An 18,383-nucleotide genomic window follows, 5' to 3' on the forward strand; every position below is an offset into this window, starting at 1 on the left:
ATGACTTACATAGTATATGTATGTGTGAGTATGATAAAACTCTCACCAGTAATGTTAGTTAATGCTTTCTTGTCTTCTTTCAATGATGTGTTGAGAGACTGAAATTGCATTTTAACTCAATAATATTTTTCAAATAAAAAAGTAATGCATTATTTAGCTTAAAAAAATCATTTAATTTATTTAAGTTATATGAACTAAATATTTATAATATATTTTTGGTTTCATGAGACATTTCAGGGCGTTAATACAGAGTCAACCTAACTTACAGCTCATGGTGGCATGTTTGAGGGATTAGTTGGAATTGAAAGCGAGAACACAGAGCTATAAATGGAGTGGACCTCAAATATTTTAACACCTTATAATTGAACACACCATTCATCATTATTGAGCTTGCAAACATCGTGCAAAGGAAATAAAGTTTCTCTTGATGGAAAAGAATCAAAATTTCAGAACAAATATGCTCCCAACCAAAGCATCATATTTGGCTATCAAAAGAAACCTACACAAGAAGCGTTAGTGAACCCAGGTAATAAGAGATTTTTAGTAGTAATTTATTGTTATACATATGTTCATCTGTTCACCAGGACTGTGGATTGATTGGTATCAAGGGCCCTGCAAAAATTCATCATGTCATGTAACTAAATATCGTTACATCCGGTCTTAAAAATAAGATCTAATTCTTATATTTATGACCGGAGATAGTACTACACTTTTGGATGGTGCTTTTTAATATTATTTACCAAAGTATAGAATTAGCCTCTTTTGTTGCTCCCTTTGGCTGAATTAACTAAATGCAATGAAATTGAATCTGACAATCAGCTTTCATAAACATAATCTATATTCAATAAAAACATTTAGCAATCGTTTATAAAATCAAATAAACACAAAATATAAGGATGCATTAAACATGCAGGTCAATTATTATAGTAGAGCTCAGTAAACATTAAGAGATGTGCCTAAACACGGCACGGCTTTTCTTTACAGAAATAGATAGATATGAACTACATATGACTACGCCATTGACACTATTGACAGAAGATTAGCCATTTCACTTACTCAGCTACTTTATTATGGAACGCTCTCTCTTCAAAACCTCTTCATGTTCCTCCGTATTTCTTCAGAAAGGTTGATACTTGATACTGTGCTTGCAACCATTGGCCTCTGGACATCATAAGGAAAAGAATAATGAATGCTTAACAGCTATTTCTTCTAACCATTAGGTCCCCAAAATCAGTGGCTTCTCAGGATGATGGTATGCCGGCTAAAAGTTCTCGAGATCCTGCTAGGTGTCCCGGGACACGTTGCCTTATTTCTTCAAAGGCACACAATGTTTCTGAGTCCAAACCTCCAGCAAACTGCAGAAAACATACAGGAGAACTTGATGGTAAGAATTGAGTTACGGGTGTCCACAAGTTTCAATCAAAAAATATTAATGCAGTGACATGTCTGGAGATTTTGCACCAAAAGAATTACCTGATGTGCCCTATATGCAAAATGCACACCCTGAAGCAGAAGAGATTCTTGACTAGATTCTCTGTCTGAGTTCCGAATGGATTCAAGCTCCATTGTCACTCTTTTCATGTACATCTTTACCAGAGTCATGGAATGCTTCTTTATCTGCAAAAACGTGGTATGGTGCCAATCAACTCAACTACATCAATACAACTGGACAGCATGAGTAAAGAAATAGGATTGTGATGACGGGACAGGAAAGGCATAAATCCTTTAACGTCATTTTTAGAGGCGGGCTTATTAAAAAGTTGATAACTATTGATGACAGAAACATAATTAACAACTATTGATAACGTAATTTTATATAAATGTAGCGTTAGTCACAAGCCAAAAAGCAAAGTTTCATTATGGTTCTCGTATGCAGAGTATAAACACAAAACTATATACCTTTGACATAATTCCCGAGTCAAGCATCCAAGCTGTTGGAATTTTCAAGTCGTGATATGATCGCATGACAGAATTTCGCAGCTTGATTAGCTTCTGTATGCTCCGCTCAGACCTACCAAAAGGAGACGTGAACGAGGACAAAAATAGCATCATCATTCATAATTCTGGCACGTTTTGAACTAATATATAAATAAGTTGTCTTGATATATTTTTTACTTGTCTAATAAGCTGGCCATCTTTTTTAAGGCAGCTCCACAAGGAATGTCAGGATCATCCTTGAACGAGGAAATCTCCTGTTCTAACAACTTAAGGTCACGATATTCAACTGCAGCTTCTCGCAAGGCATCAGCTTTCCTCTCTGGCCAGTTAAAATGCTTCAAGACCGCTTGCTCATCGGCCTGTAGAAGATAGAATTAGCAGCCAGTGATGACAACTTCTATCATACCAACTGAGCTCGAGGTCCACAACATCAATATAAAATCAATGTCTTTCTACAAGTCTTGTGACTATGTCTCATTTACTATTTCCATTCTTCAGGAAAATATTTTTCAGATTTGAGAAACTGGCCAAACAAATCAATAGATTTCATCAAAAACTTACCAATGATGAGAGTTGGCCATCAAGCCAATCTACAAACTTCAGGACATCTTCTATATCTGAGTATGCTGCATCTACCACCTTCTTTATAAGGTCATTAATGAATTCTCCTTTTGTTTCAATGTCTGTCCTTATCTAGATAAGATTGCCAGCCATTAGTGCAACATACTCTGAAGTTATTAGACAACAGGAGCATATCCAAAAGTTGATTTTCAACACAAAAATGCTTACTGCTAAGAGATGTGCTGAACGGTTTTGAATTTCTCCAACAATGCTACTGTGTGCACTTATAGCTACTGGTTTATGGAAGTTCCCTAATCCTCTTGGATTTTTCTTCACTTCTTGCTTCTTTAAAGCATTATACAAGTCAACAAGTACAGGGGCCTTTTGGGTGATAGATGCTTTTGCTGGAGGCCTGGATGGGATTGGAGGTGGTAGAGGTGGCGGAGGAGGCGGTGCAAGACATGGCCTAGGTGGAGGTTTTCTTCCGACACTTGCAGCTTTAGGAATAACACATCCGGATGCTGGCACTGGAATCGGTGCTTTAACAAAAACTGATTCAACAGTATCAACCTTTTTAACCTTCGACCGCTCCAATTTGTCAGCGATGAGTCTTTGTATGTCTTTAAATTTGGTACTCTGGTGCTCTCCACTTGTCTCCTTCATCCAAGACGAAAATCAGAATAATCTCTCAATAAGCTGGTAATTAAACTAGGTATTATATAAAACTATAAAGCATATAATCAGTCTCATTTTCCTCTTAAACTCATGACGTCGAAGGCCCAATCGAACAGTGGTAAATGATCACGAAAAATGGGGCAAAACTTGGAAATATAAGGCATAATTGTAGTTAATAATTTATGGGCGGGAAAAAGAAGAAAGAGAGATTGAGACGAATCCTATAGTTGAAGCAAGGTATAACAGAACCACAAAAAATTTGACTATCACCTTTTCACGGGTGCTAGCCGCAACTAACTTTGCCTCAGCAGCAGCGAGATTTTCGGTCAGCTTCCTGTTCTGAGACTCCAATTCAACGTTCAAGCTCTTAACCTCATCCAATTCAGCCTTCAAGGCCACCACCTCAGACTCCAAATTCTTGATCAAGTTTTCGCTCAAATCAAGTTTCTCCAGCAATGCCTTCTTCCCAGTCGGGTCGTCTTCATTCTTTCTCAAACTAAAATCCCCCGCCCGTCGTCGGGGCCGAGCAAATTGCTCCACTGCAGGGCGATTCACAAAACGAGCCGTCACAACTTTGGCCTCTTCGGTTTCCTTAGCCTTTTGAGATCCCACAGCTACCTCACCAGATTTTGGCTTGTTGAGCAGAAGAGCCCTCTTAGCCTTGGAATTGTTCTTCATGTCTGGAGGTACTGACTTTGCTCTTGATGATGATGGTGATGGTGATGATGATGAAGGTGAAGATGATAACCCATTGACAGTCTCTGGTGATTTTGGAGAATCTTTGACCTTAGAAGGTGCTCTCAAACGAGAAGGCGTTAGGCTCTGCTGGGACGTGTCAATAGGCTTGCATACACTTCTAGCTGTTGAGTTTGTCGTCGGAAGTGGCTGCGGTGGTGTCGGCGGCGGCGTCACTTGCTTCATAACTCTTATTGTCAAAATGGGGTCTGCAAGTAGGACAAAAATGATCACAATTTGGCAGCAGAACAAGTTATAAAGCCGAAAACTTTTGCCTTTGTGAAAAAGGATGTTCTTTTCTGAAGGAAAAGACAGAGTATATATGCTGACGCCCGTGTGTGTGTGTGAGAAAAGGGTGAGACTTTGAGGATGAGACAGTATCAATTATAATATAGGGTGGCCATTGACAGCCACCTTAATGACCCACAGGCATTCACGCAATAATTAGCTTTGATTCTTCTTCTTCTTCTTCTTCTTCTTCTTCTTCTTCTTCTTCTTCTTCTTCGCAATTCAATTACAACTCTCGAAAACCAATCCTTCGACCTAGGAGGGTCACATGCTCTGCTTTATCTTGGCCACCTCACGACCAAGCAAGTGAACCCAAGTTGACGAGCTAAGGACATATTTACCAACCCAGGTCCAGGTTGCGAACTAGATGCCAGATAAAAGTGGTGAGAAAGAAAAAGAAATTCCATTTGTTGCTTTGTCCTGTAATGCATGATCCTAGTCGTTGTCCTTGTCTCTGTCCGTCCCTTCGTACACTTAGAATACAAAATGCATTAGCATATGCCTGTCTACAACTAGGATTAGTTTTTGTTAATAAAAACTGACACTTATAGCTAAGGTGTTTAAAAAAAGCAAGCGTTCTCAGAAGAAAAATAAAATAAAATTTGGGACTTCCCAGTTAGTTGGTTTGGATTTTGTATATTTTAGTACATATTACTGGCCAAAGTACCCACTAAACTTTTCATCTTTGGATCACAGTGCTTGTGATTTTGTTCTTTGAAATATTGTGCTGAATTATTTTTTTAAAGAAAAATTAGGTCTGTACGACTTTGTTCAAATTTCGGTGGTGAAAATTGTCCTCGTGTGCCTAAACGTTGGCTTAAAAATAAAGTGTTTATGACTTAAAATTAAAGAGACCGCAAGCTAAAAGCTTTGAAGACTAATTATAAAATATACTGATGATTTCGTTGCCGAATAAAGTGCTCGTGGGTCCCAAATATTAGACCCTGTTTTCTATCAGGCGTTCTAAACATTAAAAAAGAAAAGAAAAATAATCACTAGATATTGTCCAATTCATTTTGAGAAAAAAATCTTCCATAGATCGAGACAAACATGTAATTGTTCATGTAAATTTAAATATATTTTGCAAAAGAGAATATATTTAAATCAACCGGTATTAATAAAAAAGCGAGAAACAAGTATGAAGAAATCTAAGGATTAATTTTCACCAAAAAAAAATCTGGGTATTAATTTCACGAATCCAATAAGGTGTTAAAAGCTTCATAAGAATTCAATTATAGAGCTGTGTCTTGTAAGGTGAACTTGTTAGTTGAGGGTCATGTTTCAAAGATAGATTCGGTTGGTGAGTTTTGTGAAGTGGGTTTCCATCAAAATAAAGTTTGCTTAAATTCAAGTGCTTCTTTAATTACACTTTTTGTCTAGCAATGTATATGGCTTTAACTCCAAGTCTTAACTGATCCATTCATTGCTGATAACACCAGTTTTCTTTTTGCTGCTCAAGTGGCACAATCATCAATAAAAGCATTCTCAATTTTCAGGCAGAGGAATCTTAAATACGCACGCAACTCTAATTCCATATGTTCACAAACCATAAATATAGATGTTGAAGTTTGCAAACTAACGATAGAACATATAAATCATTGCATCAAATTGCTAACTTTCCTAAAGTGAATGTGTGGAAAAAGAATGCCTTAATTCTGATTAGATGGAACAAATGGACGAGTGAGAGAGAATATAGGCCCTTTGGTTGGCCTTGTCATGTGGTTTAATGTCAAAATCAGACTTTATAGGGGTTGGCTAGGGTGGCATTCATATCCTTATCTCCCAAAATAACTCCAACTTCTATGAAATATGGACCACACCTTCAACCAGATCACTCTTCCATAAGCCTCCAAACAAATCAAATACATACAACCAAAGCAAGAGATAAGATGTTCTCTGATTTTATGGTGAGTTTAGACACTTGGTGTCCTAGGAGGAGTTTGGCTCATATATTGCACAAGTTCGATATTAAGGGCTGTTTGGATAGAACCAAACCATAGTTTTAGAAGTGTTTACGGATACGAAGTAAATATATGTGGAGGAAGTTACCTCGTTGCGGAAAAGTGCTTTTGAAACCACGTTTTGAGAATGCCAAACACCCCCTTATATATCAGAACCAGCAGTTAGTTGGGTAAAGTGGAAAGGGTTCAATTACTTTTAAATAATGTCCAAATTTTGAACCTTATAAATGGGGAAAAAATTGTATTAAGAGGACTTCCTCTTAAATATGGTCAAATAATAGTAGAAAAATTATATAAAATTAGATCGCTTTAATTATGCAATATTATTACATATATAATATATTCCAAAAATATTTTGATGGGTCCATGAAGATTGGGAATGCAAACAAATATCCAAAGCATAGGCCACGCAAATCGAAGACCTAGGATCAAGCAATTTTAGGCAGTACATTCACGAAAAGATGTGTCTCAGCTATCAAGATTCCCCATCTCGCTAATGAAATGTATTATTATTACTATTACTACTACATATATATATATATATTGAAAAGGCAAATATGGATTACCCTAATAGCAATATTCCTCATTAAAAGACACAAAAAGCTAGTGAGTCACTAAGTCATTGCTTAAGGCCCTTAAAAGCTACAAAGATTCCTTTCTTGATCTCTACAAAATGGCTCAAAATCAGGAAAAGTTATAAACTTACTATGAGTTAATCAGATCCAAAAGCATGTCTCTGATCTTTCTTTCGTTAACTTTTGTATAACAACATCAAGACTATTTTAAAATATCGTGGTGATTAAATACAGTTGGAAGATAAGAAAATTATCTGTGATAAATTTAGTTTGGAACCTCACAAATTGAAGATACATGCAAGCTTAAGAAATTAGTTAAATAACGAACTAATCAGTGAGAAGAACTATCAATATAAATTTATAAGCTTATGATGATTTATCAACAAATTTTGAAAATCATGAAGTCAAATTTTTTAAGAAATTATGAACATCTTAAAAAGCAAAAGAAGCAAAACCACTGTCACGTGAGTTATTAGCTCAAGTTTGATCGTTCTAATTAACAACCGCAAATGAAATGACTCTTCAATCATGCCATTGTGTCTAGCAATGTGAAAGGAAAACGTTTCCCTCCAAAACCAAGGAAGCAACCACTAGGTGGGGCATGTAAGGGAAAAGGATAAGAATCTCTGTCTAAGAATCTTAAAAAGACATACCTGCATCTGATGTGAAGAGGCGCGTTAAGAAAAAGATGATGGTTAAACAAAGGGAAGAGAAGCATATGACCTGACTGGAAGAGTTATTCACCTTCTAAAATTTGCAGCAAATAGAGTTCACTCATGCAATACTGTTGGCCAAGAGCTTCATGTGATTGCCAATAGCCAAGGGCCGTCTTTTATATGTGTGTAAATATACATATGATATGATTAAACTCTTTGGAGTTGGTGAAAAGGGGAAACCCGTGAAACCTGAATAAGCTACTTATTCTATAGACTTTAGCAATGTGTGAGTGCGCAAGAAAGTGAGAGAGAAAAAGGAGAACCATTTTCTGCTGCTTCTGCAGCATCTGCTCAATTTTAGAGCCACCGCACTCCTCTCATAGTTCAAAGCAATATTTCCAGCCACGTCTTCCATTAGGCCTAATACAAACAAAAGCCTTTCCTGAATCACATGTTTGCCCCACTCGACCACAGGACCACTCTGACCTCATTTCTTAATTTGACTTCCCTCACAGGCAGTATGGTCTTTCCAAAAAAGAAAGAAAAAATTAACGACTCATGTTTATAATGGATAGATAGATTCCGTTAACTATATAAAAATACGAAGATATGGCTGCCAATTTTCAAGGGAAAATATTCCTTAAATAATCATACTTTCTATTCATAGTTATTTTGATTTACTTTAATTTTGTAGACGAGGAAGATGCATGAATTTTTCTAGTTTTTATGCAAAACTAGCTGGGCTCCGTTTGTTTTTTATGGTAAATTTCAGAGGCACATGAAGATTCATCTGCAGACAAATTTAAGGACAGAATGTCTGTTAATTCATCAGCTTCCCAACTATCCGAGTTTTGGTTATAAAGAGCATTTAAGCCTACGGCTTTCACAACTCAGCTCATCAAAAATCAACCAAGAAACCACTTGGCAACAGCCTGCAAGTTTAACTTGCGCTTAAACTTCAGAAACCAGAGAGACTGAATATTGATATACCTGCAAAGAAGCTTCCTTTATCTTTCATATACATATTGCAGTCTTCTAGTCTTAATAGCTCCTCTTTCATGTGGTTAACCTGACTGAAGTATGAAAAATGAGATCACAGATATATATGATGAATGACTAAACACAGAAATTGACAAAAAGGGAGAAAGAAAACCTTGAGAATTGTTGGTGAGGGTTCTTGAATTTATAATGGGGTTTCTCTGGAGCAATTGATCAAACACTTGTAAGGTGATAAAGGGAACGGGTGAGAGGAGGGGATGGTGTAGTGGGTGATTTCCTTTGAAGGAATGCTTGCAAATAAATAAGAATGAAGAAAGAAAGAGTCCCAATCTGCTCTTCCTTTGTTGGGTGTGACTTGCATATCACATGAAAGTGCCATTTCTTACAGCGGTTGTTATATGATACAAACCAAAGAATGATTCACCATTTTGAAATCGTTTCTCTTTGAAATTGCATCCTTGAGCTTGTGTTGTTTCTCTTGTTTCAATGGGTAGGTTTGTTTTCAAATCCTTAAAACAATATGTCTACATTTTTCCCAATTTCCAAGTACATCTCTCCTTGTTTAATTCGAACCCTTGGTTATTGTGCAGTTGTGAGAATATAATGAGAAAAATAAAAGATTAATGTGAAAGAAGAAATAATTGTTATATACAATTTCATTTTCTGTGTGATTGTAGAGAAATATTTACATTCTGCCGTTTTCATTGTAACAATTTAGTGACAATTCAAGAGCCACAAAACTTTACCAAAATTAATATTTTGATTGCCCAACGAATTTTATCCCCTTATGGTTGGTACGTCGGTCTATGAACTGTGTCCAAAAATGGGAGACATCAAGGTTACCATTTAATTTTTAAGTTTTAACCAACTTGTTCTGTATCATCTTTAATTCTTTATCCCCTTTGGTTCGATTTTTTTCCATGTCTTTCCAAACAATTGATGGGTTAGCTTTATGGATAACATGAATGAATTTGGACGCAATGAAGTTGAATGCAGAGTATTAACATCCCACATTTTTCTTTATACTCCCCTTATTGCTAAATATAGGAGTTGAGTCAAGAAATTAATTGTTATTCATTAAAAAAAAAAGTATATTGGTTTTCCTCAAATACCCAATTAATCATTTATATTGAAATTACGCTCATCAACAGAAACTCTTTTAATATGTACATGTAAGTATACACAATTAATAGGGATAGTTTAAAGATAAAAATATAAATTTAAGAGAAAAATGGATTGAAATTTTGCATTTAGTATCAAACTAAGCACTCTAATTAGCTCTTACATTTAAAATAAAAGAAAATAATTGCAAAACAAAACTAGGTTACAAGTGGTGTGTTCACACGAAATCTAAAGTGAATCACACTATTTATATTTTTATCAACAATAAAAGAAAATCTCTTATGGGTCATGTATGATATGTAATTAAAAACATTGGTAGTTTGGTCCTTTGCATTCAATTTTACCAATTTTAGAGACTCTGAATCTCAAAGGATACATGCTACTATTGAGTTATAGTTATTTGTCAAAGACCTTTAACATGTATTTGTGTAAATTAGGTGGGGCCCCATATATTTTACTGAATTAAAAAACTAAGTCATCCTGTTTATAGTTTAATTATGTTATATGGTTTTATAGTCCCTTAAGAATTGAAGTAGGACCTAAAACCTCTAATTAAATCCTTGATTATGGCCAGAGTGTGATTGATTGCATGAGATCTGAGTTCACGTGTGTTTGTAGTTTGAGTAAGAAATTGCATGCCTGCAGCTTTAAGGTAAGGGATGTTAGTATCAAGTAAAACTAACGAAGATGACGCCACAAAGTGTAAAATATAATTTGTTTCTTAATAACAACAACACAGAAATCTTATGTTAAGATCCTAAAACACAAATCCAAACATAGTGGTTGTGATTTTTGAGGTAGTAGGTTCTGGCGTTCTGGTGGTGGGGTCCCAGATCTGAATCACAAACTTCGCCACGTTTTAAACTCCACTCTTTTAAAGACTTGGCAACAAATTCAATCTTTCTTTTTTCTTTTTCTGCGTCCAAGATTATTTTTTTCTTCATTGATTGGATCCTTAAAAGTAATATAAATCTGATAGAAAAGTTAGTGATTCTCAGTGGAGTCAGTTTGGTGTTAATAATAAGTGATTGGATGGTCCTGTTCTTAAAAGTGATGGCAATGCGTGTCTCCATCATTGGGCAAACCAACAATAATCGCAAATCACATTATGATATCATCAAGCACATATCAGACCCTTTTCAATTGAGTAAATTAACAGATAATAATCATAATCGTTGTTATTACCATTATTTGAAAACATTCAAAAGATTCTCCATATATCAGTTGGCTTGGTCCATACTTTTTTTGGTGTATGGAGTATTTTGCAATTCTCTTTTTGTTCTCTAAATTGTAAGGAAGGAATAAATACTGTAGTTGAGAGGACATTTCAGAATCTATACCCAATTTGTGTTTTTTCCCCTTTTTTTTTTTGGGTAACACAGGCAACCTTAATTTTATATCTGTAATATGAACATAAATCTTTCTTAGTAGGATTAATATAATCTGTGATCCTTTAAGTTTGTCTTCATTTTGGTTTGGGTCTCTTAAATTTCAAACTATAAATTTTGGTCCCTCAAGAGGCAAAATGGTCCAAGTTTTTATTAAATTACAGGGATCAATGTTTTAAAGGAAATAAAACTTAAAGGACCAAAACTTATGATTTGAAACTTGAGGGACCAAAATCAAAATAAGAGCAAATATGATGAATCAAAAATTATATTAACCCTTCTTAGTATTAACACAATTTTGCTGATATTTTTAACTCCAACTGTTCACCAATCTAGTCTTTGCATTAACCTTTTTCATGTTAACACTGCGTAGTTATTTACTGTGAAATCTTAATCTTGCAAGGTCCTTGATTTGCTGAGTTGTAACTTGCAGGAATTCAGTTGAGTTCTTTTATGGAAGAACCTGTGTGCAATGCCACTAAGGAAGCATAGGCACCACCTTTGTTGAGCAAATTCTCATGCTTTCCCTTCTCTTCTATGACTCCATTTTTAATTACTGCAATCAAATCTGCACTTTTAACTGTGGATAATCTATGAGCCACTACTACTGTGGTTCTTTCCACCATAATTTGATCCAACGCGTCCTGTACCACTTTCTCAGATTCTGCATCTAAGGCACTGGTAGCTTCATCCAGAAGCAAGCAATTTTCGGATTCTTTACTATGGCTCGTGCAATAGCCACGCGCTGCTTTGTCCCCCAGATAACTGAACTCCTCGCTCTCCTACTATTGTGTCATACCCCTGCATGTATCAACATCATCAATATCAATATATACTATAAAAATTATAACAAGAATACTATTTATAATAAGTTATTAATATCTTGACTTGCTCATCAGATTACGTGTAATTCAGAGAGTCCACCTAGTTGTTTTTCCAAAATCAAATATTTTCATGTATGATGTATAACTAGGATTTAATATCAAAGTGCTGGAAGCTAAATTTACTGAGTGGTCATGAAAAAGAAAATGAGCTGATATGGAATTGTAAGTTACCTGCTGCAAACTAGAAATGAACTTGTGAGCATTTGCCAGTTCTGCTGCAGCAATAATTTCAGCCTCTGTTGCATCCCCTCCCTTTCCATATGCGATATTGGCTCTAATTGTATCATTAAATAACATAGGCTCTTGACTCACCAAACCCATTTGCTGTCTTAACCATTTTACTTGTAGCTTTTGGATTTCTATTCCATCCAGTGTAATGTGACCTGAATCAGGATCATAAAATCTCTGCAACAACGAGATCACAGTTGATTTCCCACTTCCACTTTCTCCAACTATAGCAACTGTCTGTATTTTCACCAACAGTTTGATCAAAAGTTAGTTTCTTCCAATTGGAATAACAGTATAATTGGCAAATGTTAGTTTGTGCATGTTCACCAAAATCAAACTGTGCATTATGTGCACTGTGTACCTTTCCTGAACGAATGCTCAAGGAAAGATCTCTGAATACTTGAAAATCAGATCTGGTTGGATATTTGAAACTGATATGGCGAAACTCAATTTCTCCCATTAACCGTTCCAATGTCATCCCGGAGTCATCACTGGGATCTATTTTTGATTTCCCATCAAGAATAGTAAATATAGAACCAACGGAACTCTTAGCTTTACTTGAATCAGGAGCCAAGGAGCTAAATTGGGAGATTCCTAATGCTGCTACAGTGAGAGCAAAGAAGACCTACAAACAGGAAACAGAACCATCAGAAAGGGCTACAATACGGCTACTTTGAACCTTTCTATTACAGTATATTTTTTATCAAAATGACTGGTAACTGATACTATTATATGTATGGCTTCCCTTTGAAGCTTCTCACATGATTGTTTTTTAAGAAATCACTTTATCTAGTATGCAAGGAGATTGGACAGTGATAATGCATTAATAGGCTTTACATTTTTCTGTTCCTATATGTTTTGAACCTTTCCGCAGTATCTAGTTTGAGGATATCTCATCCTTCTGCTGGCTGTAACTCATCATTTTTATCCTCTCCCAAAAGAATGATACTAAAATGTCAATAATTAAATGAAAAGCCATGAAATGTGTATGCCAAGTTAAACAAGTTAGAAGACTAGAGGACCCACACGAAAAACATCTGAGAATGATGATTTGCCGTCTTGTACAAGTCGAGCTCCAGCGTAGAAACTGCATGCATAGACAGAAAACAGCAAGAAGAATGATAAACCAAATCCAGCTCCACTTATTATCCCTCTCCTTATGCCTGTTTTAATTGGCCCTTCACATCTTTTATGGTATAATTCCATCACCTTCTCCTCAGCACAGAAAGAAGCAACTGTTCTAATACTCCCTACTGCATCATTCGCCACTTGACTTGCTTCCTCATACAATTTCTGTTAAAAAGTATAATGAATATCATTCCAGAAAATCAAATACAAAAGGTTATGATAACGTTTGACACATAAATTAACTACTCAAGTATAATGATGATACAAATTAGTGATTACTGAAGTTATCAAGTCACAAGTCAAAGTAGGAAGTTCACTTTACAAACTTACAAACATCACAAAATCCCCCCAGGTCGAAAATTTAAAGGAACAAACCTTAGCATCTGCGCTGAAATCCTTCTATGAACTTGAACTGTGCGTATCCATTGAGTACTAATATGGGTAGCATAACAAGAATTATAAGAGCAAGCTGCCAGCATGCCTCCAAAGCAATGACCAAGCCAATAATTGCAGTAGCAATATTTTGAACCAGCAAAAGAAGTGCATCTCCAACCAAAGCTCGGACAGAAGCTGCATCAGTAGATAGCCTGGCTCCAAGGACTCCACTTGAATGCTCAGCTTCATCAAACCAACTTACTTCCATGTGGATTATTTTCTCAAAACACATTAACCGGATCCTTCTTATCAACTTACCACCAGCGACAGCAAATAAGTAGAACTTCGCTGGAATTACTAAGAAGGATGCCACACAAGGGCAACAAATATCAACGCCCAAAACTTTGAATCTTTACTGAGTTTATCTGCAGGTTCATAGAAAGTGTTTATCATTTTGGAGAGCAGTAACCCGAAAGCTGGGAATATTGCTGCATTTGCCACAGCAACTAGAGTCCCTATAAACAAGACTGGAATCTCAGGTTTGTTTAGATAAGCCAGGCGGTAAAGTGGCACTTCTGGAGGAGTTGGTGAATCTTTTGAACTAGGAGCTTCAGGTTCCGCACCTGCTGTTTCAAAGAGTCCATTTGTTGGAGGCACACCATATGGCACTGAGAATGAATGACGACTGCTTCTCCCTAGTCCAGATGACTCTCGACTTATAGATTTTAAGGAAGAAAGTCGTTGGCTTGATTGCCTTTCAGAATTCAATATGCTTTCTGGCTTATATGTGTCATTTGCATTCATATTCTCTGACTCCTTTGTTTCCTGCAATCTAACGAGTTGGCTATAGGCTCCATCAGGGTTCTTTGTGAGCTCAGCATGTGAACCTGATCAGTTAAAAGAAATAATATTGCATTTAGCTTTAAGGGACCTTCTATCATTTGTGATTATGTTAGAAATAATTTTGCAACAATGAAAGGAGAATTGGAGGGGAGTTTGGAGAGAAATAAATCAGAATCGCTATGAAGGAAGTAGAACAATATGACACTAGATTGCTAGCTGAAATTTATTTATTGTAAGAGAGACTGTTTACCTTTGTCTACTATTTTTCCTTGCTGAATAACGGCAATAATATCAGCATTCCTTACAGTGCTCAAGCGATGAGCTACAATAACAGTGGTTCTACTTTTCATTATTCTGTCCAGTGCCTCCTGTACGATTCTCTCAGATTCAGCATCCAGGGCGCTTGTTGCTTCATCAAGAAGAAGAATTCTTGGGTCTTTCAATATTGCTCTTGCTATGGCTACCCTCTGCTTTTGACCTCCAGACAGCTGAGTTCCGTGTTCGCCAACCATTGTGTCTAACCCCTATATCCACAATATTTGTGATCAATATTGTATTTAGTCTTGAAAGATTTTCAGAAACTTTGTCAAAAAAGCAAGCAGGAATGTCTATTGGGCAATGGAAATGAAGTTTCAAAGAATAAATAAAAGTTTCTGATTTCACCTGAGGAAGTTTATCTATGAACTTTGCAGCATAAGCAAGCTCTGCCGCAGCTCTGATTTCTGCATCTGTCGCGCCATCCTTACCATAGGCAATATTCTCTTTAATGCTACAAGTAAACAAAACTGGTTCCTGGCTGACGAGGCCTATTTTCTGTCTAGTCCATTTTAGCTGCAATTCTTTGATATTGATACCATCAATAAGAACTTCACCAGCTTGTGGATCATAAAATCTTTCTATCAGACTAATAACTGTTGATTTTCCACTCCCACTTTGTCCAACCCAAGCTGTTGTAGCGCCACTTGGTATTGAGAGAGAAAATCTATTGAATATGAGTTCATCTGGCCTCGCAGGATAACTAAAGCAAACTTCCCTCAGTTCTATATCCCCACGTATGTCATCTAGCTGCTTGCCAGTAATGTCATAAGCATCAATGTCTGACTTCCTTTTAATTGTTTCAAACATCTTAGAGGCTGCAGCTTGTCCTGCAGCAAAAGCACTCAAGCTTGGAGATGCCTGCCCCAGAGACCTGGCAATATAATCAGACAAGAACAACAAAAATATCTATATGTTCTCATTCAATGTTGTCAAGAACCATGTTATCTTTCACCTCAAAAGGTTAGGCTTTTAAGTGAAGGTTCCTGAATACATGTATTTTAATCTTTTAGCAATTGTGTATTTCATCTTGTGAAGCAGCAAACAGAAAGTGGAGGAGGGATTAAGGAGAAATGCAACTTACAAGGAGCCTGTCAAAACTGCAAAAATTACGGTGATAACCTTCCCTCCTGTATATCCTTTCTCCAGTACCATTTTCCCACCATACCATACTGCCAAACCATAAGTGAAGAAAAAAAGAAGAAAAGTTGAACCAAAACCCATACCAGAAGCCAGTCCCTCTTGCACACTAGTCCTGTACGCTTTAATCAAGGACTGATCATATTTAGCTATAGCTTGCTTCTCCCCTGTGTGAATGATGCAACCTGCATTGGAGGAAAGGATATCATTTTTATGTTATAGTTACAGAAATGAAAATCAGAAGAGGATCTTTCTGCAAATACACATACTGTTCTTATAGAACCAATTGCCTGGTCTGCTATAGTTGCAGCAGCAGAATAAGCTTTTTGTCCACGGGATGTGGCTTTGGCAAGAACAATGCTCATCATAGCACCAGAAAAGACAATAGGAGGAATAGAGGATAGCATGACAATAGTTAGAAGCCATCCCTCAATGAATGCTATGATAAAACCTCCAAAAAAAGCTGCCACACACTGTATGAATTGTCCTACCTGGGAAGAATTTTTATCTTTAACACTTTTGTAATGGTTAGAAGGAAAAATGAGGATGATTTGATACTTTTATGTTAATTCATAAATACCTTCTCTCCCATGGCATCTTGAATAAGAACAGTATCACCTGACATCCTTCCAACAACCTCACCAGTGTTAGTTTCTTATCAAAGAAACTGATGTCCTGCCTCAAAATTGTCTTCAGGTATAAACCTCTAATTCTTGCAGCCTGTCTTTCTCCAGTGACCATCCAGCAAGTCACCTCTAGCATACAGCAAACAATTGTGTTCGTAGGTGTTAAAAAAAGGAGTTAATAGTTAATATGCTAAGCATTATAAACAGAATCTGATGTACTTACGAAGAAATGACACAAGAAAGGCACCAACTGCCAAGTATACGAACTTCAGAGACACCTAAGCACAAGAGTCATCATTATGAGATGAAAGTAGTTAAAGCTTCTGAGTCTAAAAGTTCATTTCAAATATACAGATCCCATCAATGTAACTAACTCTTTTGCTATGTCACGAAGATTAATAATGAATGAAAAGGGTTACTCAAGAAGTTGTACCTTGGAAACTTCATGGACAACTTCTTTGGTGTCTGCGGATCTTCCAAAAGCATCAATTATATCTCCAATAAAAACAGTCATTAAGGGCATGGATATTCCATTTACAACAGCACCAACTGTCCCACAAGCATCAACAGATAATCCAAAGAATCTGCAAATGAGAAGAGCTTGTAAAAGGTTACAGTGTTGGTGGTTTCATCTTTTTCCTTAATCTTCTTTGAATCCTGATGCTTGTCTGAGACTCCTGAGCTTCTTCAGGACTTCCACCTACAGGATTATTTGCTGAACCTGTCTCTCTTGTCATTTTCCCACAGAAGCCTTCAGTGGCTTCAAAAGCCTCCACTTACGCTAATAAACTGAAAGCAGCTGCAGAAAAAGAAAAAGAATTGTTGGTTAAAGTCAGCAACAAACATTGTAGGAAAAACTTGATTATGGAATTTTCAGTTTATTTTGGGATTCACATTAGACTTGCGAAGATGATGAAGGTTCCGAAGTTCAGTCTTGCTGTAAAACAGTGTAGAAAATTTGAAAACTTCTCTGTATAGCCATCTAACCTTTAGGGTGAAAGTGACATGAGGGCAGTTGTAACAGATATAAAAAGAAAAAGAGCAACAGTTCAGATCATACTTTCAAATTCAACTGAATTGTCAAAAAACATCCATAACCAAAAGTTGAAATGAACCTTTACAAACTTGAGGAAGATGAAGCAACTTGCAGATCTACAGAGAAACAAAAAAAAGAACCACCTAGGCTTACATGACTTGAGGTAAAGAACATGACAGGATTAGATGCTTAAGAAAGAATAATATATCATTACTTAGATGCTCAATAAACTGAGTTAGTAAACTTCATTACGTTTATGCCCAGACTAAAACCCAATATATAATTGCTGCTTACTATGCTTGGCTTCTAGATGCCCACTTTTTGGTGGAAATTCTGTCCGTTGTTTATGAATCTGAACATAAATTTAATCTATGTTTTCGTACTCTCTGTCACAGGATATGTTATTCTCTTACATGAAATTCTTTTGAATGAATCTGGGATCTGCATGATGTTTCTGATCGTTAATCTTTAGTAGTTCTTTTTCCCCTCTAGCATAACCAGTTAATAAAGAGAAGAGACAAAACTTCCCTGTCACGTCCTCATAAAGCATTTAGATTTTAAAATCCTTCTGATCTGTGTGAACTAATATGATATTTTCTTTGAGCAATTTAATATATTTTTCAACGGGTACAATGGCATCTTCAAAGAGGATAGACACTGGAAATTCTACAAGTGTAACTACAGAACCATACGCAACAAGACAAAAGAGCATTTATTAGTTGTTGGCATATGAAGTAGTTATGCGCAATCAATGACCAAAGCAAACTCATGGATATTCCCATATTGAAGCCAATTATTCCTAACAGATAATCTATATAATTTTTTTGAAAATACTAGGGTCATTGTTGTTCTTGAGCTTTATAGATGATTGGAGAGATGAAGTCCCCGATTGACCTGTTGTTCTTGAACC

The 18,383-nt window shown here is 36.3% G+C and overlaps 1 protein-coding gene and 1 pseudogene across 8 annotated transcripts; both read right to left on the reverse strand.

The window, feature by feature from the left end:
• Positions 1-820: 820 nt before the first annotated feature.
• Positions 821-12,461, reverse strand: LOC114718759 (protein CHUP1, chloroplastic). 8 transcript variants are annotated; one of them, XM_028904183.1, is made up of 9 exons: positions 8,543-8,624; positions 8,380-8,462; positions 3,445-4,118; positions 2,728-3,156; positions 2,500-2,631; positions 2,116-2,297; positions 1,900-2,011; positions 1,474-1,617; positions 821-1,355 (listed from the first exon to the last, which is right to left on the reverse strand). In XM_028904183.1, exons 2-9 carry the CDS (start codon positions 8,447-8,449, stop codon positions 1,242-1,244), a joined length of 1,857 nt encoding a protein of 618 aa, XP_028760016.1. In that variant the 5' UTR covers positions 8,450-8,462; positions 8,543-8,624; the 3' UTR covers positions 821-1,241. The 8 variants fall into 8 exon arrangements, with proteins under 8 accessions (XP_028760016.1, XP_028760015.1, XP_028760017.1 ...); XM_028904182.1 differs by lacking the exon at positions 8,543-8,624 and adding an exon at positions 12,457-12,461 and having other exon boundaries at positions 919-1,355; XM_028904184.1 differs by having other exon boundaries at positions 919-1,355; positions 2,728-3,153; positions 8,543-8,629.
• LOC114718756 (ABC transporter B family member 11-like) lies at positions 11,262-17,119 on the reverse strand (annotated as a pseudogene).
• Between the last annotated feature and the right edge of the window lie 1,264 nt (positions 17,120-18,383).

The sequence above is a fragment of the Neltuma alba genome, unplaced genomic scaffold (assembly GCF_004799145.2).
Source record: "Neltuma alba isolate B1F8T4 unplaced genomic scaffold, ASM479914v2 tig00011866_pilon, whole genome shotgun sequence".
NCBI lineage: Eukaryota > Viridiplantae > Streptophyta > Magnoliopsida > Fabales > Fabaceae > Neltuma > Neltuma alba.